Source organism: Myotis nattereri, assembly GCF_964212035.1.
Source record: "Myotis nattereri genome assembly, chromosome: 9".
NCBI lineage: Eukaryota > Metazoa > Chordata > Mammalia > Chiroptera > Vespertilionidae > Myotis > Myotis nattereri.
This window is the reverse complement of record NC_138084.1, coordinates 18138332-18157921: the sequence shown is the minus strand read 5'-3', so window position 1 is coordinate 18157921 and position 19590 is coordinate 18138332. Positions and strand designations below refer to the sequence as shown.

The following is a 19590-nucleotide window of genomic DNA, read 5'->3' as shown; positions in this document are numbered from 1 at the left end:
AATATTAAACCAAGTGGGGGTATAAAAAGCTGGGTTAATATTCCTTATCAAACTGGTAAATGCAGCAAACATGTCTTTCAGAATTTCTCTATGGGTTTATTATGCAAGTTATGCTGAATGTATAATATTTTTAAGCATGATAACATTTTTAAATGTTTCTTTATGTAAAAAATACAATTATTGAATTAATTTTCTAAGTTCTCAATTGTACTATTTAATATTTAAAAATAGTACGAGCTCAAGGGAATTATGGTATTTTTAATCAAATCCACCCATAACACTTTCAGCTCTCCTTTTTTAATGTCATAAAAGATTAGCCTAACATCACTGATTTTGTCAATTATGCAATCAGCAATAAAAATGAGAAATTTCTAAAATTAATGTTTGCCTCATACATTCACACTGTGACATTAAGAATTAATACTCCTGCCCTGACCGGTTTGGCTTAGTGGATAGAGTGTCGGCCTGCGGACTGAAGGGTCCCGGGTTCGATTCCGTGAAGGGCATGTACCTTGGTTGCAGGCACATCCCCAGTGGGGAGTGTGCAGGAGGCAGCTGATCGATGTTTCTCTCTCATCGATGTTTCTGACTCTCTGTCCCTCTCCCTTCCCCTCTGTGAAAAATCAATAAAAAAATTTAATACTCCTAACACTTTAAATTTGCGCCTTTATTGTTAATTTCATATAGCACTTTAATCTTTTCCTTTGTTACAACATATTTTTATTGACTTCAGAGAGAATGGGAAAGGAAGAGAGAGATAGAAACATCAATGATGGAGAATCATTGATCAGCTGCCTTCTGCATACCCTACACTGGGGATGGAGCCCACAACCTGGGCTTGAGCCCTGACCAGGAATCAAACTGTGACTTCCTGGTTCATAGGTTGACGCTCAACCACTGAGCAATGCCAGCCAGGCTAATCTCTTCCTTTTCTGATCCAGTAAGCCTGATATAAAAATAAATCTTTACTTTTTTCAGATAGCATTGCCCTCAATGCAGGGAGTCCTAGTTGTCAATACTTCCTCACTGCTTGAGAAATAATAAAATTAGGACAAATGATAGATAATCTAGTCTGCTTTCTTATTCTCGAATTGATAAAACAGAAGCTGGAGAAACCATGACTTTCCCAATGACATGCAAATAAGGAGCAATTTAAATGGCTATGACTAAACCCTCATTTCCAAACTCCCAGCAGTATGTTCATATTTTATGCTGCACTCTGATCCATGTTCAAGGTCTAGATGCTAAGGTATTCCCTTTATTATTAATAGTCATACGTTATGACAAACTGCAGATGTTATGTGTATGAGCAGTAGCCCAGTGACAGGGTACATCTGAAAGCAGCAGCAATATGAACTGAAGAGGGATTTAGGATTTTATTTTCTCCCAGGAATAACTAACTATAAAGACTCTGGCTGAAAGACTTCCCTTTCCTAGGTTCTCTCTCTCTCTCTCTCTCTCTCTCTCTCTCTCTCTCTCTTCCCCCCCCCCCCCCCCCGGTTCCTTCAACACCTATATAATCTTCATTCTGTCACTATATCACCTATAAAGGAGAATTAAAAACTGCACTAGAAAGTCATTTTATGAGACAAAATAGTAATACAGAATTACACAAGGCAAGGCAAAAGTAGGTTTGTATGGAAATTAATACAATACTTGATAAGTAATCATACAAGAATAAACTCTGTGTTTCTCACACTCACAACTGTACAGGGCAAAAGCCTACTTTTCTGACCCTATATTTCTCTAATTGCTGTCTAACACCTCTAAGATCCTCCCATACCAGGAAACTATTATTTCTAGGAAGGTTATCTCTGGTTCCACAACCCATGAAATAGTTTCAGATGGCCCATCAGTGAAGGTGTCAGATCTTATGTGAAACTGAGACACTCCAGGGTCCTATCTGCTCATATTCTCATAAATTTGAGTATTAAAAACAACCTCAAAAGACAATCCATCACAAAGTCACTCTATCACACTTTTTCTTAATACAATTCTTAATTTATCTGTCCTTTAAAAATTAATGCTATATTTAATGTAATGTCCCAAAAGCTATTATTAAACTACTAGTAAATTTTTCTATATATTTGAATCCAGGAAATATAATACCTGAAATATTCTTTCTTATAATTTTCCTCCATTTTGTTGTAATTTTTGCTCTCAAGGCCCAATGTGTCCTGCTTTACAATCTTAAAGTTGATATCTTTTAATTTTTTTCACTAGTCTATTTATTCTTTGCTTACTTCATTTTATTTAAATACTTGTGTGTCTACCTTGACTGCTGCTCTGAGAAATTATAGAAGCAAGACAATGCACATTTCCAAACTTCTCCAAGCTCTTCTTACCCCCACCCTAGGCACCTGCTGTTACTGGGGAGCTCAGCTGAGCCAGGCCTTCTGATTGCAAAGCTCTGTAGGACAATGGCACATCCTCTTCCTGGCATGTTCAGATATGTAACTTTTGCAGTGACTAAATATTTCTCAAGCACTGCATAGATCTAAAGGGTAAATTTCCCCTCTCACATAGTTTTCCAGATACCATACATTGAAATTAATATCAGTCTTTTAAATCTTAAAACAAACCTGCTGATGGCAAAGGTAGGACCTCTCCTGATTGGAAGGGATTCATATATTCTTATATCTATAATCACAACCTTTGGGATATGGACCCTAGAGACTCTCCATTGCCTCATGCTCTTGAGGTCATGAAATAAACAATTAAAATTAATCACCTTTCTCTGATGTTATTCTTGTGTACTGGAAATCTGGAGCAGCACGAGGGGCATTTCATATGAAAATTCGTCTTTTAAAGTCACTTCTCCCAGCTCCCTGATCACTCCTATACCTTCCTACAGTTACCAAAATTACGTAATTATAAAAGCCGTCATTATCGAATATTAACTACGTGACCACTATATGCCCGGAATAACCCTCTTCCTCCATACCACCCACTCTGTGTTGGAGAAGTGCGAGATCCATCAGTTAGGTCATCAGGATTCATTGAGAGTTAAAGCAGAGACATTTACGAAGTTCAATATTCAATCAGAAAAATGATCTAGTCCCCTTCAGATCTCTCCTATTCTATTAATCTTTCCCTCCTCCATCTTCTCCAGCTAGTCAGACCTTCTTGCTACTTTTCAAAAACAAAACAAAACCAAAAAAAGCACACTCATTCCTTATGGCCTTTTTACTATTATCATCCCAGATAATTTCTATAGTGCTTCTTTTACACTGGAATGTTTTCCCTGACGTGTTTGCTCAAATGCGTGTTTGTTTTTTGTTTGTTTGTTCATTTACCTTTATTGTTGAAAGTATTACAGATGTCCCCCTTTTTCCCAATGACCCCCTCCACCCAGCACCTGCTCATCCCAGGCCATCACCGCACTATTGACTGTGTCCATGGGCTACGCATGTATGCATCTAAACTCACCAGTTAATTGATTAATCTCTCTCCACCCACCCACCCCGATCTTCTTTCTGAGAATCACCAGTCTTTTCCATGCTTCTATGCCTCTGGATCTATTTTGTTCATCAGCTTATTTTTTTCATTAGATTCCATATTTGAGTGAGATCATGTAGTACTTATCTTTCTCTGACTGGCTTATTTCGCTTAGCATAATACCAGTTCTCTCCATGCTGTCTCAAATGCATTTTTAGTGAAACCTTCAATTACCATGCTATTATACTCTGGATTACCCTACATCCCAATTTAGTGTTTAAAGTACTTATCATGGTTCAAATATATATTTAATGCTTAGTTATTGAATTTATTATATATTGTTTGTTCCCTCCTGCTAGAAAAAGCTTCAGAAAAACAGTGATTTTTTTATTGCTTTATTTACTAACGTAGTTCAAGCTCCTAGATCAGTGACTATCATAAAATACCATGAATCTTTATTGAATGAAAAATATGGAAAAAAGAATGGCGGAGAACCAAGATGGCGGCATAGGTTAACGCCGGAGTTTGCTGCTTTGAACAACTACTTCAAAAGTGAAACCAGAAAACGGAAGGGACATCACCCAGAACCACAGGACCGCTGGCTGAGTGGAGGTCCTACAACTAGGAGGAAAGAGAAACACATAGGGACACTCAGAGGAGGCGCAGTGCTGAAGTCAAATTCTGAGGTGCGGAGTGCGCAGAGCCGGCTGGCGGCGGAGGGCGCGGTTGGCGTTTTCAATCGGGAGGGAGTCACAGACTCTGAGCTCCAGATCGGGCGAGTCTTTAGGGACCCAGACTCAAACGGAAGAAGCGGGACTGTCTGGCTTCGGTCAGAGCGAGTGCAGCTTTCTCTCTGAGGTTTTCAGCCGTTGCTGGGACTCAGAGAAGCAGAGCCCCTGGGGACAGGACTGAGAGTCGCCATAACTGCTCTCTCCGGCCCACCCTGTTGATCCTGTGCGACCCGCCCCGCTCAAGCCCTGCACAGAGGCATTTGCCGGATAGCCTCAGGCAAAGGCTAGATTAGCACCTCCCTAGAGGACAGAAGTTCGCTCACTGCAGACACAGCTGATTCTCATAGCCACTTGGCCTGGAGGTCAAACCCTCCCTGGTATTAGCTACAGCAATCAAGGTTTAACTATAAGACCGCGCACAAAGACCAGTAGGGGGGTGTACCAAGGAAGCATAACAAAATGCGGAGACAAAGAAACAGGACAAAATTGTCAATGGAAGATATAGAGTTCAGAACCACACTTTTAAGGTCTCTCAAGAACTGTTTAGAAGCCGCCGATAAACTTAATGAGATCTACAAGAAAACTAATGAGACCCTCGATCTTATATTGGGGAATCACCTAGAAATTAAGCATACACGGACTGAAATAACGAATATTATACAGACTCCCGACAGCAGACCAGAGGAGCGCAAGAATCAAGTCAATGATTTGAAATGCGAGGAAGCAAAAAACACCCAACCGGAAAAGCAAAACGAAAAAAGAATCCAAAAATGCGAGGATAGCGTAAGGAGCCTCTGGGACAGCTTCAAGCGTACCAACATCAGAATTATAGGGGTGCCAGAAGATGAGAGAGACCAAGATATTGAAAACCTATTTGAAGAAATAATGACAGAAAACTTCCCCCACCTGGTGAAAGAAATGGACTTACAGGTCCAAGAAGCACGGAGAACCCCAAACAAAAGGAATCCAAAGAGGACCACACCAAGACACATCATAATTAAAATGCCAAGAGCAAAAAATAAAGAGAGAATCTTAAAAACAGCAAGAGAAAGAAACTCAGTTACCTACAAGGGAATACCCATACGTCTGTCAGCTGATTTCTCAACAGAAACTTTGCAGGCCAGAAGGGAGTGGCAAGAAATATTCAAAGTGATGAATACCAAGAACCTACAACCAAGATTACTTTATCCAGCAAAGCTATCATTCAGAATTGAAGGTCAGATAAAGTGCTTCACAGATAAGGAAAAGCTAAAGGAGTTCATCACCACCAAACCAGGATTATATGAAATGCTGAAAGGTATCCTTTAAGAAGAGGAAGAGGAAGAAAAAGGTAAAGATACAAATTATGAACAACAAATATGCATCTATCAACAAGTGAATCTAAGAATCAAGTGAATAAATAATGTGATGAACAGAATGAACTGTTGATTATAATAGAATCAGGGACATAGAAAGGGGATGGACTGACTATTCCTGGGGGGGAAAGGGATGTGGGAGATGTGGGAAGAGACTGGACAAAAATCGTGCACCTATGGATGAGGACAGTGGGTGGGGAGTGAGGGTGGAGGGTGGGGCGGGAACTGGGAGGAGGGGAGTTATGGGGGGGAAAAAAAGAGGAACAAATGTAATAATCTGAACAATAAAGATTTAATTAAAAGAAAAAAGAAAAAGAAAAATACGACCTTCCATGGAACTGGGGATAGAGACAAACATACTAGAACTATGAGTAATTTGAATGTAGAGAAGAGATAGTTCAGAAAGAATGACAAGAATGTTTTTAGAAGGGATTATTAAAACTGGACAGTCAAAATAAAATAAAACTAATGTTCACTCTGTTGAATTTTCTATCTCTTGTCAGGTTTATTACAATAGAAATCTTAAATTTTCAAAATCAGATACAGCATAGTGAAAGTGTCTACCAATGGGAAAAGAGCATCTCAAATATTCTCCTTTAGATAATCTTAAAACCAAAGTTTTATCCTATCCATTCACTCAGCAAACATTTTTGCATGCCCATTAAATGCAAGCCTATACTATTGATATAAGAATAATACAGATATGAATTACATTAAAACTTTTGTCTCAAAGGATATATAATCTCTCTGTAGTAACAAGCAATACCATTGAACATAGACTGATTAAAGGATGTATATTCACTGATCAGAATTAACAAAGTGACTATTTTGCAAACTCTTCTTTCTGGTGCAGGAACCAGGAAAAGGAGGTTTGAGCACATAATGAGAATATGTAACTACGCATTCAATCATTCTTTTATTCATTCAAGAAACAAATATTTATTATAGACTTATCCTAAGACAGGTACTATCTTAGGCATCAGGGGAAAAAGAAAGAATGTCCCTTTATCAACAAATTTATTTTTAATGGAGAATATAAAAACAAATAAATATGTAATCATTTTCTGGTAATAATTAATGCTGAAATATATATAATTGAAGGAATCATTTTTCTATTTTCTTGGTGGTGCATTTATTTTTTTTAAATATTTATTGTTAAAAGTATTACAAATGTTCCCCTTTTTTCCCCATTGACCCCATCTAGCCTGCCCCAGTCACCCACCCCAGGCCTTCACCACAGTATTGTCTCTGTCCATGGGCTATGTATATATGCATACAATTTCTTTGGTTGATCTCTTAGAGAGGTTAGGCAAGACCACAATGAGGTGCTATTTGAGCATAGACCATTGTGAAGTTACTCAAATAACTGAGGGAAGAGTGTTGAGTCTGGAGCAAAGAGTACAGCAAATACAACTCATTGTCAAATAGTCAGCTTTTTTTATGCATCTCAATAATTATGCAGTTTGTGTTGCTGTTCTATACTTTCTAAATTCCTTTATCAAAAATATAACATGGAGCCCTAACTGGTTTGGCTCAGTGGATAGAGCGTCGGCCTGTGGACTGAAAGGTCCCAGGTTCGATTCGATCAAGGGCATGTACCTTGGTTGCGGGCACATCCCTAGTTGGGGGTGTGCAGAAGGCAGCTGATCGATGTTTCTAACTCTCTATCCCTCTCCCTTCCTCTCTGTAAAAAATCAATAAAATATATATTTTAAAAAAGTTGTATATATATATATATACATATATATATACATATATATATATATATTTAGAGAGAGAGAGAGAGAGAGAACATGGATATTTCAGGATGACATTGTCTATGGCAGAAAAAAAAGAAGGAAGCCTATCTGGGTGTATCAATGGGTGTCCTTTAAGATGTGTTTATGCAATTAAGTTGGTATTCCTTAGAATACTAACAAAATATGGGGTAATACTAGTAGAGTGTTATTGCAGTATTCTTTCATTTAAAAAATTACTATGAAATAATTTCAGGTTTTCAGAAGTTATCTGGAATGATAGAACCAAAAGCTTTATCAGTGTAATTTTAAACCTTTTATGTGATATAGGTGGTGCTTTTTGTCAATTTAATATTTTTCTATTGTTTTTGTCAAGAAATTTTGTATACTTATGTAATCTAAATTTTATCTGTACTTAGAGCTCTCTTATGGCATGTAAAATAAAAACAATATCTAATTTTATCTTTTTCTCACATGGCCATCTATTTGTTTCAATATGATACTGTTTTAATAATAATGTCTATAATTCATTTTAAATTCTTTAGGGATATCCTTCCTGCTACAATTTGCTCTGATTTTTAAGGTATTTGTTACTGGATATTTGTGCTTGCTTAGCTATTCATAAAAATATTAGGATAGAAATTTTGAAATATAATTCCTTAATATTTCCTGATAAAGTGTATATTACATTCACTCTGATATACATGAACTAGACTAGATAATGCTTAAGACATTCCCAGAACTGCTAATACTGGGAATGCAGCCTTTTGAGAAATAATATCCGAGCACAAGCTAGAAGTATTAAAGTGACTCCAGGAATTGTCATTTCCAAATGACAAAATTAATTTTCATGACCTCTCACACTAATAGCCACAGAGGTATTATAATGAAAATGGCACTAGATTTGGAGTGAACAGTAAGTTCCTGTCTTAAATCAATCATTTTAGCCATTTCTATACTAGTTTCTTGATCTTCTGTGTCATCATCCACACGACAGGTGTAAGCATCCTTGCCCAATGTACTTCTCAACACAAGCTGACTGTCCATTCATAGAATTCACAGGAAGGAAGGTGTCAGAAAAGGCTTATAACCCCTTTTATAAAAAAGCATATCCATCCGTTTCTCCCCACAAAGACACGGTGCTTTAGTGACACACAACACAAATACATTTAAAGGCAAGTTACCCATGGTCACTTGCAGTAACAAAGCAGACAGGCCTTCTCTAAGGTGAGTAAAGATGATCCTCTCAGCTTTGTAGTATTTTTATATGTGGGGTTTTTCTTATAGAATTTGAAGACATAAATGTTTTTCAGATCAAAATCCTATGGAATCCGTCCCAAAATTAACTTTTCTGGCATCATCAAGGGATTTGAGCTAACCAATACACAATATATTAACATCACAGCCACCTATAAAAACCTCATGCAAATATATGCTATTTTAGACGTGTTATAGGCTCTGCTCCTATTGTTCATTGGGATTGAAAACACCTTTTGAGGTTGGTTCAGTGGGATGGAACTTTTGTGTTTATGAATTTCCAGAAGGCATCCTTCACGTCTTTATTCCTCAGGCTGTAGATCAGAGGGTTCAGCATGGGGTTGACCACTGTGTAAAAGACAGAGGCCACTTTGACCGTTTGCCGAGAGTTTTTGGAGTTGGGCACACAGTAGAGGGAAAGGATGGTTCCATGGAAGATGGTGATGGCCGTCAGGTGGGAGGCACAGGTGGAGAAGGCTTTGCGACGCCCGCTGGCAGAACGGATATTCAGTACAGTCACAAAAATAAAAGCATATGAAGCAAGGATAATCAGCAGTGTGCTCACCTCATTGAAGGTAGCAAAGCCAAAGAGCAGCAGGTGGGGAATGTGTGTATCAGAGCTCGAGACGGCAATGAGAGCAGTATATTCACAGAAAAAGTGGTTAATTACATTATATCCAAAAAAATTAAGTTGGAGAGCATAGCAAAGGAGTACCAAGGGGCCAAACATGCCCCAGAGATATGACCCCGCCACCAGCAAGGCACAGAGCCTTAGTGACATGGCCACTGAATAGAGTAGAGGATTGCAGATGGCCACGAAGCGGTCATAGGCCATCACCGCCAACAAGAAGGACTCAGTCACCACAGCAGTGCAGGATAGGAAGTACTGCAACATGCAGCTAGCATAGAAGATACTTTTATCAGCCATGACCAAGTTCTCAAGCAGCTTGGGAGTAACGATGGAAGAGTAACAAAAATCAACAAAAGAAAGGTGACTCAGGAAGAAGTACATGGGGGTGTGAAACTTGGGGTTAATCTTGATGATTATGATCATTCCGAGGTTGCCTACCACGGTGATGATGTACATGACCAGAAACACGAGGAAGAGGGGGATCTGAAGCTCTGGGTAATCTGTGAAACCCAAGAGGACAAAGGTTGTCTCCACACTCCTATTTCTTGGAGCCATCACTACGGTACATTTGAAGGGCGGGCTGGGGGAAGAGAGTTGTTTCTGTCAACGAAATGTATGGCAGTAAGCAACAAACATATCATGAATTTCTACGGTAGACCAAACAAAATGATAAACAAGAGTTTTGGGTCCTAGTTTATTCCATACAGAACATGTCTCATGCAGATTATTGCTACAGGTATAACAAACCAAGCTGAGTCTCTTAAACACCTTTGCATTTCCATTGCAATTTGTGTTTTCATAAGGAATGCTTATCGAATCACAGTGTGTACATCCACACTGACTAGTAGCATAATATGCACACAGCTGATCAAAATGTTTGCACATAGGTGAATGCATAGTGAATCTGTGGGGGGAAAAGTGAAATGTTTGCCTCAAAAAAGAACATATAATGCTACTGTATTCTGCCTGTACACATAAATCAACTAAAATCTTCAAGGGAATATGTTTCTATTCTAAGGATAAAGTAAATATTAGAGAAATCTAGGGAAAATGTATCAATCCCAACTAAGCACCTTTTGTTTAGAAAAGGTGACTTCTTTCATTGAATACCTTAGCTACTGAGGGGTTGAGGAGAACGATGGCTCCTTTTGACCTCTGAGTATAGTATACACTTTATTAGGGTTTATAGCCTAAGAGTTAGCTTCTATTACAGCCCAGACATTGTATAGATACATCTCTTAAGGGTCTCAAGATTTACCACGTAGAGTGCTCTCAGAACTAATTAATACTCTTTCTTGTGAAAGTTTATATACCAATAGAAAGTGCATATAAGGAGGATATGAGTATATATCTATTTCCAGGTAGAAAATTTACTCTGTTCTTTGTGAAAAGGTTGTCAATGGACTTGAAGCCAAATATTTCCACAAAGAAGTTAACACTTCTTTCTTTAATGTAATTAAACTCAGAATTGGATAGCATTTACAGTGAATTACTATCAAAAGAAAACCCTATCATCACATTCGGAAAATATGTTCACTGTTTCATAGAAACCTGAATAAACTTACCTGCTACAGAGGAACAGGCCACCACCCTCCTGTTCTCATAAGCTGAGTGTAACTGAGTCATCAAGGCCCTTACATCTAACTTGTAGCCCCAGGGACGCAAACCCTGGAGAATCCCTAGCAACTTATTTCTCAAAGCAGGCAATCAAAGCAGGCAATCAAGGCAAATGCCAAGTCCCTTGTGTCATTTTTAATGACTAGAATTTCTTGGAAATTACACAGAAAAATTGCTGCTTGAAATGGACTATCGGCCTTTGTTTGCATGCAACCAAGCGCCCTCTAGAATTAATAGAGCTAAGGTATAGCCATAGTTCTCAAATTCTGCCTCCTCTACACCAAAATTCAGTAGGCCTCTTTTGATTTGGTGGACAGCATACACCCATTTTAGGCAAGTTACTCCAACCCATTTACAAAGTTACTCAAAATATCGTCCATTGTTTGTGAATCCCAAAACAAGTCCAGTCTGTCATGCCAGCTTCTGTGTTATTTTGAACAAATGACCTGATTATATGATTGTCCTTGAAGTGTATTCACAGATAAAGATTGTGCAGAACTTTGGAAAGCCCCTATAGTGAATTGCAGATTAGACCATTAGAATTTTAAAACAAAGCAGCAACTTCCACAGCAGATAACTATTCACCTTTTGAGAAACAGCTTTCTGACTTTTTAATGGACCCTAATAGGGACTAAATGAGTGACCACAGGCTACCACATTCCTATGCGACCTACACTTCTTCAGCTGGGCGTTGTCTATCCCACCAACCCATAACATTAGACATACACAGCAGTCGATAGCATTCCTGTTCCTGAAGACACAAGTAATTTACATGAGTAAGTGGTTCAGGTGCCCATGATCCATGCTATTGTTGCTTTGTCCTTCAAAGACTGAACTTATAATGTATCCTCGTGAGGAATTTTTTATGACAACCTGAATATGGAAGAAAGCATTGGGACCTCATTTTTAGATGATTCTATAAAAATGGACAGCTGTGACACTCTAGCCCTGTCCTAGGGTGTCCCTGAAAGACAGTGGTGAAGAACAACTCACCTAGTATTCAGAAATTCAAACAGTGTGCCTGGAATATTGGACTAGCCTTTCACACCTCAGTTATGGGACAAGCTCTGTTGGCAATACTTTAGAGCAGTGGTTCTCAACCTTGGCTGCACATTAGAATCACCTGGGAATCTTTTTAAAATCCTGATTTCTGGACCTCATCCTCCGGAAATTCTGTTTCTTTGTTACTATTGTTGTGGCCCCACCCCATAACAAAGAAACAGAATTTCCGGAGGATGAGGCCCAGAAATCAGGATTTTAAAAAGATTCCCAGGTGATTCTAATGTGCAGCCAAGGTTGAGAACCACTGCTTTACAGGAATGGAATAAAGGCCTCCAGAATGTGTTATGTGCTCTAAATCTACAACCAGTATACAACTGCTATTTCTCCAGTAATTTATGGGACCCGGAATTTATGAGTGAGGGGTGGAAATGGGAGTGGCTTTTCTACCTGTAAATCCATTATGACCCACCAGCGAGATCCCTGCTTCCCATAAGGGCACCATGAGCTGTCGTAGTTTAGAGGAGTGATACTTCCATTAGGGAGCACAGGAATTGATCCAGCAAGCTGGAATTGTGACTTGTTTTAGCAAGAAAATGTGTTGGGAGTGAGGTTAAATAGATTCTGGAGCAGAGGCACCAAGATGCCTTATAGCTTCTACTTCCAGTCTCTCCAAACACTGTTCAGAGGTTGCTACATAGGCAACCAGGGTAACCTACTAACGCAGTGGTTCTCAACCTGTGGGTCGCACACCCTTTGGGGGTCGAACGACCCTTTCACAGGGGTCACCTAAGACCATCGGAAAACACATATATAATTACATATTGTTTTTGTGATTAATCACTATGCTTTAATTATGTTCAATTTGTAACAATGAAAATAAATCCTGCATATCAGATATTTACATTACGATTCATAACAGTATGAAATAGCAACGAAAGTAATTATGGTTGGGGGTCACCACAACATGAGGAACTGTATTAAAGGGCCGCGGCATTAGGAAGGTTGAGAACCACTGGCCTAGCAGATAAGAGACTTCATGGGAGAATACGGAGGCACCCCCGCCAACAGCCAGCACCATGTCACCTCACAAAACAGTGGCATCATTATGGAAATGTAGACCCGGAAGAGCTCCCAAATGGTTGCAGCCATGTAATGAGGCCAGGTGTAGCTTCTGGGACATGGCGACTGTGTAAGGTAGAGACTTACAAAAGCCAGGAAATGGTTATAAACCAGCACTGCTAAGAATGACTTTTTTCTTTTTCTTTCTTCTTCTTCTTTTTTTTTTTTTTGAATTGCATGTGGTTTAGGAGGTAAGAGCAAACAGAAGAATGCATCTTTTGTGCACTCTATATCCCCTTTAACGAGTCTGGATATTATGATAAAGTTATGTGGGAACCCTGGTTTAAAACTGAAGAAAATTACAAATAAAATATGCGTTTACTTTATGTTTTACAGTTACCAACTTGCTCACACATATAAGATGAGGTTTTGTGGTATGTCTTTTTTTTTATTTTGTTTTATTGCTTAAAGTATTACAAAGAGTAGTACATATGTCTCCTTTTTTCCCCCTTGACCTTCCCCCGGCCTCCCCTACTTGCGGTATATCTTTATAGTATAAAGTGAAGTCAGAAAGTTTTATTTAAGAGCAACACACCGGGTTAAGGCCAGCAGATGAGTAATAAACGTAGAGGACATTTCAATCAAAACAGCTGCAATAATGCTGTACCTGTCTGGCAGATATGCCATGCAGGTAAAATGTGTAATTACTTAAAAGTTAACCTTTAAGAACAAATCAAAATTATGCAAACTATTTCTGAAACATATTGTGATATCCTCTGTGTTAACAAATAGAATTACAAAATCAAGTTTAACACATCAGATTGCGAGATTAATAACTACAGATTTCTCATTTTTGGTAATCCTTCTAGAAATTTCTATAAAATCAACATTTTTAGTTGATATTCAGAGTCATCATGTTTAACACCACTTCCTACACTATAATAAAAGTACATGAGGCCCTGTGGAGAGACTCAAGAAGTTGACCAGATCTGAGAGATTGTGTCTCTAGGCTCTCATTGCTAATCTTCTATATTCACACTCCTAGCTATAACGTTTCAGAATTCATCTATAACCCCAACATTCCCATTGCTTAAATGGAATTAAAGAATGATTTAAAAAATAATTCACCATGCCAACTTAGAGTCAAGAAATTTGGATTTCATGGTCTCATATTTACTGTTAAGTAAATTTCCTAGAGTTGCTACAGTAAATTGCCCCAAAGTTGGTTGTGTAAAACAATGGAAATTTTCTCATACTTCTGGAGACCAGAAGCCTGAAATCAAGGTGCCGGCATGGTATGCACCCTTTGAAGATGCTAGTAGAGAATCCTTTGCATCATCCGGATTCTGGTGGTTCCTGGAGTGCCTTGGCTGGTAGCAGCAAAATGCCAATCCCTGCCTCCATCTTTTCTAAGCCTTCTTCCCTGTGTGTGTTCTTGGGTTCTTTTCTCAATAAGAACATGCTCATTTGGATTTGAACCTATTCCAGTATAATCTCATCTCAATCTTTACCTTAATTACATCTTCTAAGAGCCTATTCTCAAATAGTGTCACATACTGAGCTTCTGGATGGACATGGATATTTTATAGGACATTATTGAACCTACAACACTATGTCACTTCACTTATAATTCACACTGAAATGAATAGAAATCAAATTATCACATAAGTAGTTATTGCAAGAGATTTAAAATTTTGGTGAATTGCCTAAGTAATTTAAATCATCATCTCTACTAGAAGCACTGAACAATTCTCAATATAGTAAATCAAATTCCTCTTGGAAATATAAATCTTCAACAAAATTGTATTGAGCGATGAATTAATTTCCTGACACTCTCCTTCACAACTTTGTTTCTGAAGCTGTATATCAGAGGGTTCAGCATGGGAATTACCACTGTATAAAATACAGAACCTACTTTGATTATGAGCCTTGAGTTTTTGGAGTTGGGTACACAATAAAGGAACAGGAAAGTGCCATGGAAAATGGTGATGGTAGTAAGGTGAGAGGCGCAAGTGGAGAAAGCTTTTTGGCGCCCACTAGCTAAAGGCATTTTTATGACAGTGACAATGATGAAAAGGTAAGTAGTGAGAATGATTACCAGGCTGCTCACCTCATTTAATATGGCTATGGCAAAGCAAAGCACTTGGCTGATGTAGGGATCAGAGCAGGAGACAGAAACAATGGCAGAGTGCTCACAGAAAAAATTATTTATGATGTTAGACCCACAGAAGGATAATGCCTGGAGAAAATAGGTGAGTGGCAGGGAAAATACTATTCCCAGGGTGTAGGGTCCAGCTACTAGTGATGCACAGAGCTTTGGGGACATGACTACCGTGTAGAGCAGAGGGCTACACACGGCCACAAATCGGTCATAGGCCATCACGGCCAACATGAATGTTTCTGCCACCGCAAATAAACAAGCCAAGAAGAACTGCATGATGCATCCTGGGAAAGAGATGGTTCTCTCTTCCACAACCAAGTTCTCTAGCAGCTTGGGTGTAATAGTAGTGGAATAACAGAAATCTACAAAGGACAAGTGGCTGAGAAAAAAGTACATGGGGGTGTGGAGCTGGGGACTGGTCCTGATGATCATGATCATGCCCAGGTTTCCCAGCACAGTGACCATGTAGACGATCAGGAATACCAGGAACAGGGGCGCCTGGAGATCTGGAAAATCTGAGAAGCCCAAGAGAGTGAATGTGGCTCCAGCACTCCGATTTCCTTCAGTTAACAACATGGTTGTTACTGGAGAACATCTGAAATAATGATAAAAATAACAATAATGATAATAATGACAGTACATTTATATAACAGTTACCATGTGGCAGGGAAAAACATTAAGCTCTATTAACTTCTTTTTTGTCCTTATTGTGAAAGTATTACAGATGTTCCTCTTTTCCCCCATTATTATGCTGAGCGAAATAAGCCAGCCAGAGAAAGATCAATATCACATGATCTCACTTATATGTGGAATCTAAAGAACAAAAGAAGCTATATTAACTTTCATCTCGAAACAGCATTGGAGGCGATAATAGTTCTATTTGCATGTGCAGCCCATGAAGAGATGGCTCTGTCTCCCACAGACCATGAGTTGAACCATAATGTTCAACCTGAGGATCACAAGAAAGGTAGCATCTGTGAGTCACCACAAGAATTTCCAAGCTTTGAAAAAATAATGGATATTGAAGGAATATAACCCTGTAGATCTTCAAGCTCTTGACTAATGAATCCTGAAGCTATAATAATTGGCTTAGTGTTCTACAAACCATGTGGCAACCTGGTAAAATAATGAAGTTACAGCTTTGACATGTTGTTCCCTCACACACCTGTTTTCTTTCCTACATAAGTGTTTTTCTCACTGTCATTGATGCCATCCGCATACTGATCTAGATTCCTTGTAAACTTTTAAATGGCTATTATTTTTATTTTATAATTTTATTAGGCATATCAGAGCATTAAATGCTCATAGGATCTCTGAATTGGAAAGCAATTTAAAATGTATTTTGCTCAAGCCTTTCATATTCTCTAGAGCAGTGGTCGGCAAACTCATTAGTCAACAGAGCCAAATATCAACAGTACAACGATTGAAATTTCTTTTGATTGCCAAATTTTTTAAACTTAAACTATATAGGTAGGTACATTGTTATTAACTTAATTAGGGTACTCCTAAGGCTTAGGAAGAGCCACACTCAAGGGGCCAAAGAGCCGCATGTGGCTTCCGAGACGCAGTTTGCCGACCACGGCTCTAGAGGAAGCTAGAGAATGTGGTAATAGTTACCAATGGTTACATAATCACCCTCAAAATTTCCTGCCACTCTAAGTATTGTAGATGGGTTTTGATTACAGTTACATATGTTATTATCTTGACTGGAGTCATGCAATCTTTGCTATATTAGTATATGTGATTTTGAGAAAGCAAAAGCAACTTGTACTCACAGCAGTTCATAACTGCAGAAATATCCTTAATCATTTAACGAATTTTTTTCTTTTTCTTTTGCAGTTTATTTTGGGTTCCCTTCCTTTGCAACTAAAGATTCATGATAAATCACACGTTATCTCATTTAATCCTGCAACAAGTTTTTGTTTGTTTTCTTTTTAAATATATTTTTGTTGTTGATAGTATTACAGATATCTCCCATTCACCTCCCCCTTCCTTTACCATTAACCAATAGCATGAACATGTCTGAAATGTTCAGGTTAATATAAGGCAATTAGTATGAATCTCATAAACAAAGATGCCATTTTAGTTTTGCCTGACCAGATCAAGGTAGAAAGAAACTATGATACCCTTCATAGCTAAATGCCCCTTGTGCCATTCCAAACATGTATTTCCTACATGAGGAAAAGGGAATCAGCAGGCACGAGGGGTTAGTGACAGATCAGCATGATTTAAAAAGCATGGTTTTGAAAACGTATATTTAAATTCAGTTTCAGGCTTTGTCATTTACTATGTGATCCTTGGTGAATTACTGGAATTGTCTAAGCCTCAATTTCTTTATCAATAATATTGACATGGTAATAGATATTTCATAGGTGTGTAAAAATTAAATTAGGAAATGATATTAATATACTGAGCACAAAATCTGGTAATCATGGAATCCAGGAGATGCAGATTTCTCTATCCTCACCTCTTTTTATCCTTAGTACTATGACTAATTGGTATTATTTTTAAACCCTGATATTATTTTTTTAATCTAAGAAACAGATCAAGGATGAAAGTGGGCAGCAATGAATATCTAGGTACAATCTGGAATGTCAAAGTCTAGCTCCGCTCTTTCCGGGATCTCCCCTTGGCCCTATTTGTCTTAATTCACCAATTACTCTGCTTCCGCAGGTTGTCTCTGTTTCCCCTCTGCTTTCTCGTTATTATCTGACTCTTTCTTGTCCTCTGTTTACAACCGCAGGCTGGTGCCTTTGGGAGGCTTAGCGAACTGCAATCGTTCTCGGGTGAATTATGGTAGCCGGGTACCAGCCAGCTTCCCTGCTGCCGGACTGCACTGTGAGAGCATCAATTTCTTCTTCCCTTGATTGCAGTGATTATCATAACAGGCTTTGCTCTGAATACTTTGATTTCTTCCTAGTAGCTACTTTATCAAATCTAAATTCCTCTGCTCAGTTTTACCTAAAGCCTACCCCACAGTATTCAACCTTCTTTACTCATGCCAAATAAATGAGAAAGAACACAGGATGGAGCATGGAGCCTGAAACCAACTCACCTGAAGATTCTGGTTTTTGCTATTAATAGTCTCCAAGGAAGTTCCCACTCAGAATTCAAAATTATTTTAAATCTACAGAAGTTGGTAAATATGGAAGAAGTTTACAATAAGTTTTAATTGTTGCAATAGCAACATTTTTCTTTCTTAATGTCGAGAGAGAGAGAGAGAGAGAGAGAGAGAGAGAGAGAGAGAGAGAGATTGAAATTTATTTGGAAAATGAATCTGACTCCCAGAACTTATGTATGGCTTATGTATACTTCCATGACCTTGGGGATTTTGACCCTAGAGAATCTTTAATGAATTATTTCTTTTAATATCACAAACTCACAAATTAGATTGAATGCTCTCCTATATGTATTTTTTATAAGAATGCAATTTCTTCTAAATCACTGGAGATGATGCTTCATTAAGCTTACCTTATAAATTTCTTTAAAAAATGTAATTATATAAAATATACAAATTGATGTAGAAAATATGGTGATTAAAGTAAACTGCAAATGGAAAAATAAATAAGCTAAAATGCAACTATTCAGAGATCATTTCTGTTAACATTTGCTGTGTGATTTTTCTGTCTTTTCTATGCATAATGTGTGTGTGTGTGTGTGTATGAGCACGCACATGCATGCGTGCATTGACATGCATAAATAATATAACTTTTATTATGCCTTTTTCATTTCACATAAAATAATCATTATTGTTCTTGGAAACATTTATTTATTTTTTAAATTAATGTGTTATCTTCCATATATGAGCAATATACCCTTTCAAGCTTATATTAACCTAATTGAATAATATAATCTCTTTGTGCCTATACCATCTTAAAAATGAAAAATATATTTTAGAAGCATGTTTAGCTCTCTAAAGCCACTGGGTACCAACCAATCCATTGGTCTCACTATGCCCAAATACCACCCAATTAGATTCATGTAAGTTTTCCCTGGGCCCTTAACAACCAACTCCCCATTGCCATACTCTCTACAGGAACCCAACACAACAGAAGCTATTTTCTTACTTCATTTTTATAGTTGACACTATTACAGATATCCACATCCCCCCTTTGCCCACCTCCACCCAACCCCCATGCCCCCTTCTCTCTGACCATCACCACATTACTGTCTGTGTTTATGGGTTATGCATATATGTTCTTTGGCTAATTTTGTCACCTTCTTTCATCAAGCCCCCGCCCCCACCTGATTCCTCTCTCCTCTGAGATCAACAGAGGCTATTGATCATGGGGAATAGAATTATTTATTGTAATGGCATGGCCTTGCTCCAGAATCCTAGTGGGTCTGCACTGTTACTCCCCCCATAGGATTGGCTTGAGTTCCACACTGCATCTGTTCCTCATCACTGACACCTCTATACCCTGGATCAGCTCTGGACCCAATTTCTGTACCAGAGTGACGCAAAGCTAGCAACTTTCTATGTTACCTGGTATATGAATTTTCTATGCTACCTGACAAATTACCATCTACTCAGTGGCTTAAACTAATACACATATTTTATATCACACTTTCTGTAGGGCAGCAGTCTGGGCACCACTTGGCT

At 38.3% G+C, this 19590-nt stretch overlaps 3 protein-coding genes across 3 annotated transcripts in view; all 3 read right to left on the bottom strand.

Moving 5' to 3' along the window:
• The window catches only part of LOC308524758 (olfactory receptor 4A5-like), a gene marked incomplete at both ends in the record, with an annotated part of 363276 nt that overhangs the window by 198890 nt on the left and 144796 nt on the right, over positions 1–19590 (bottom strand). The gene's annotated exons all lie outside the window — the stretch shown is intronic.
• On the bottom strand, positions 8765–9703 carry OR5D14 (olfactory receptor family 5 subfamily D member 14; the record flags this gene model as incomplete). The annotated part of the gene is made up of 1 exon (XM_081099997.1): positions 8765–9703. The coding sequence occupies one exon, from the start codon at positions 9701–9703 to the stop codon at positions 8765–8767; it is 939 nt and encodes a 312-aa protein (XP_080956123.1).
• LOC308525205 (olfactory receptor 5D13-like) lies at positions 14619–15563 on the bottom strand (the record flags this gene model as incomplete). Its single annotated transcript, XM_081099992.1, has 1 exon — positions 14619–15563. One exon carries the CDS (start codon positions 15561–15563, stop codon positions 14619–14621), a length of 945 nt encoding a protein of 314 aa, XP_080956118.1.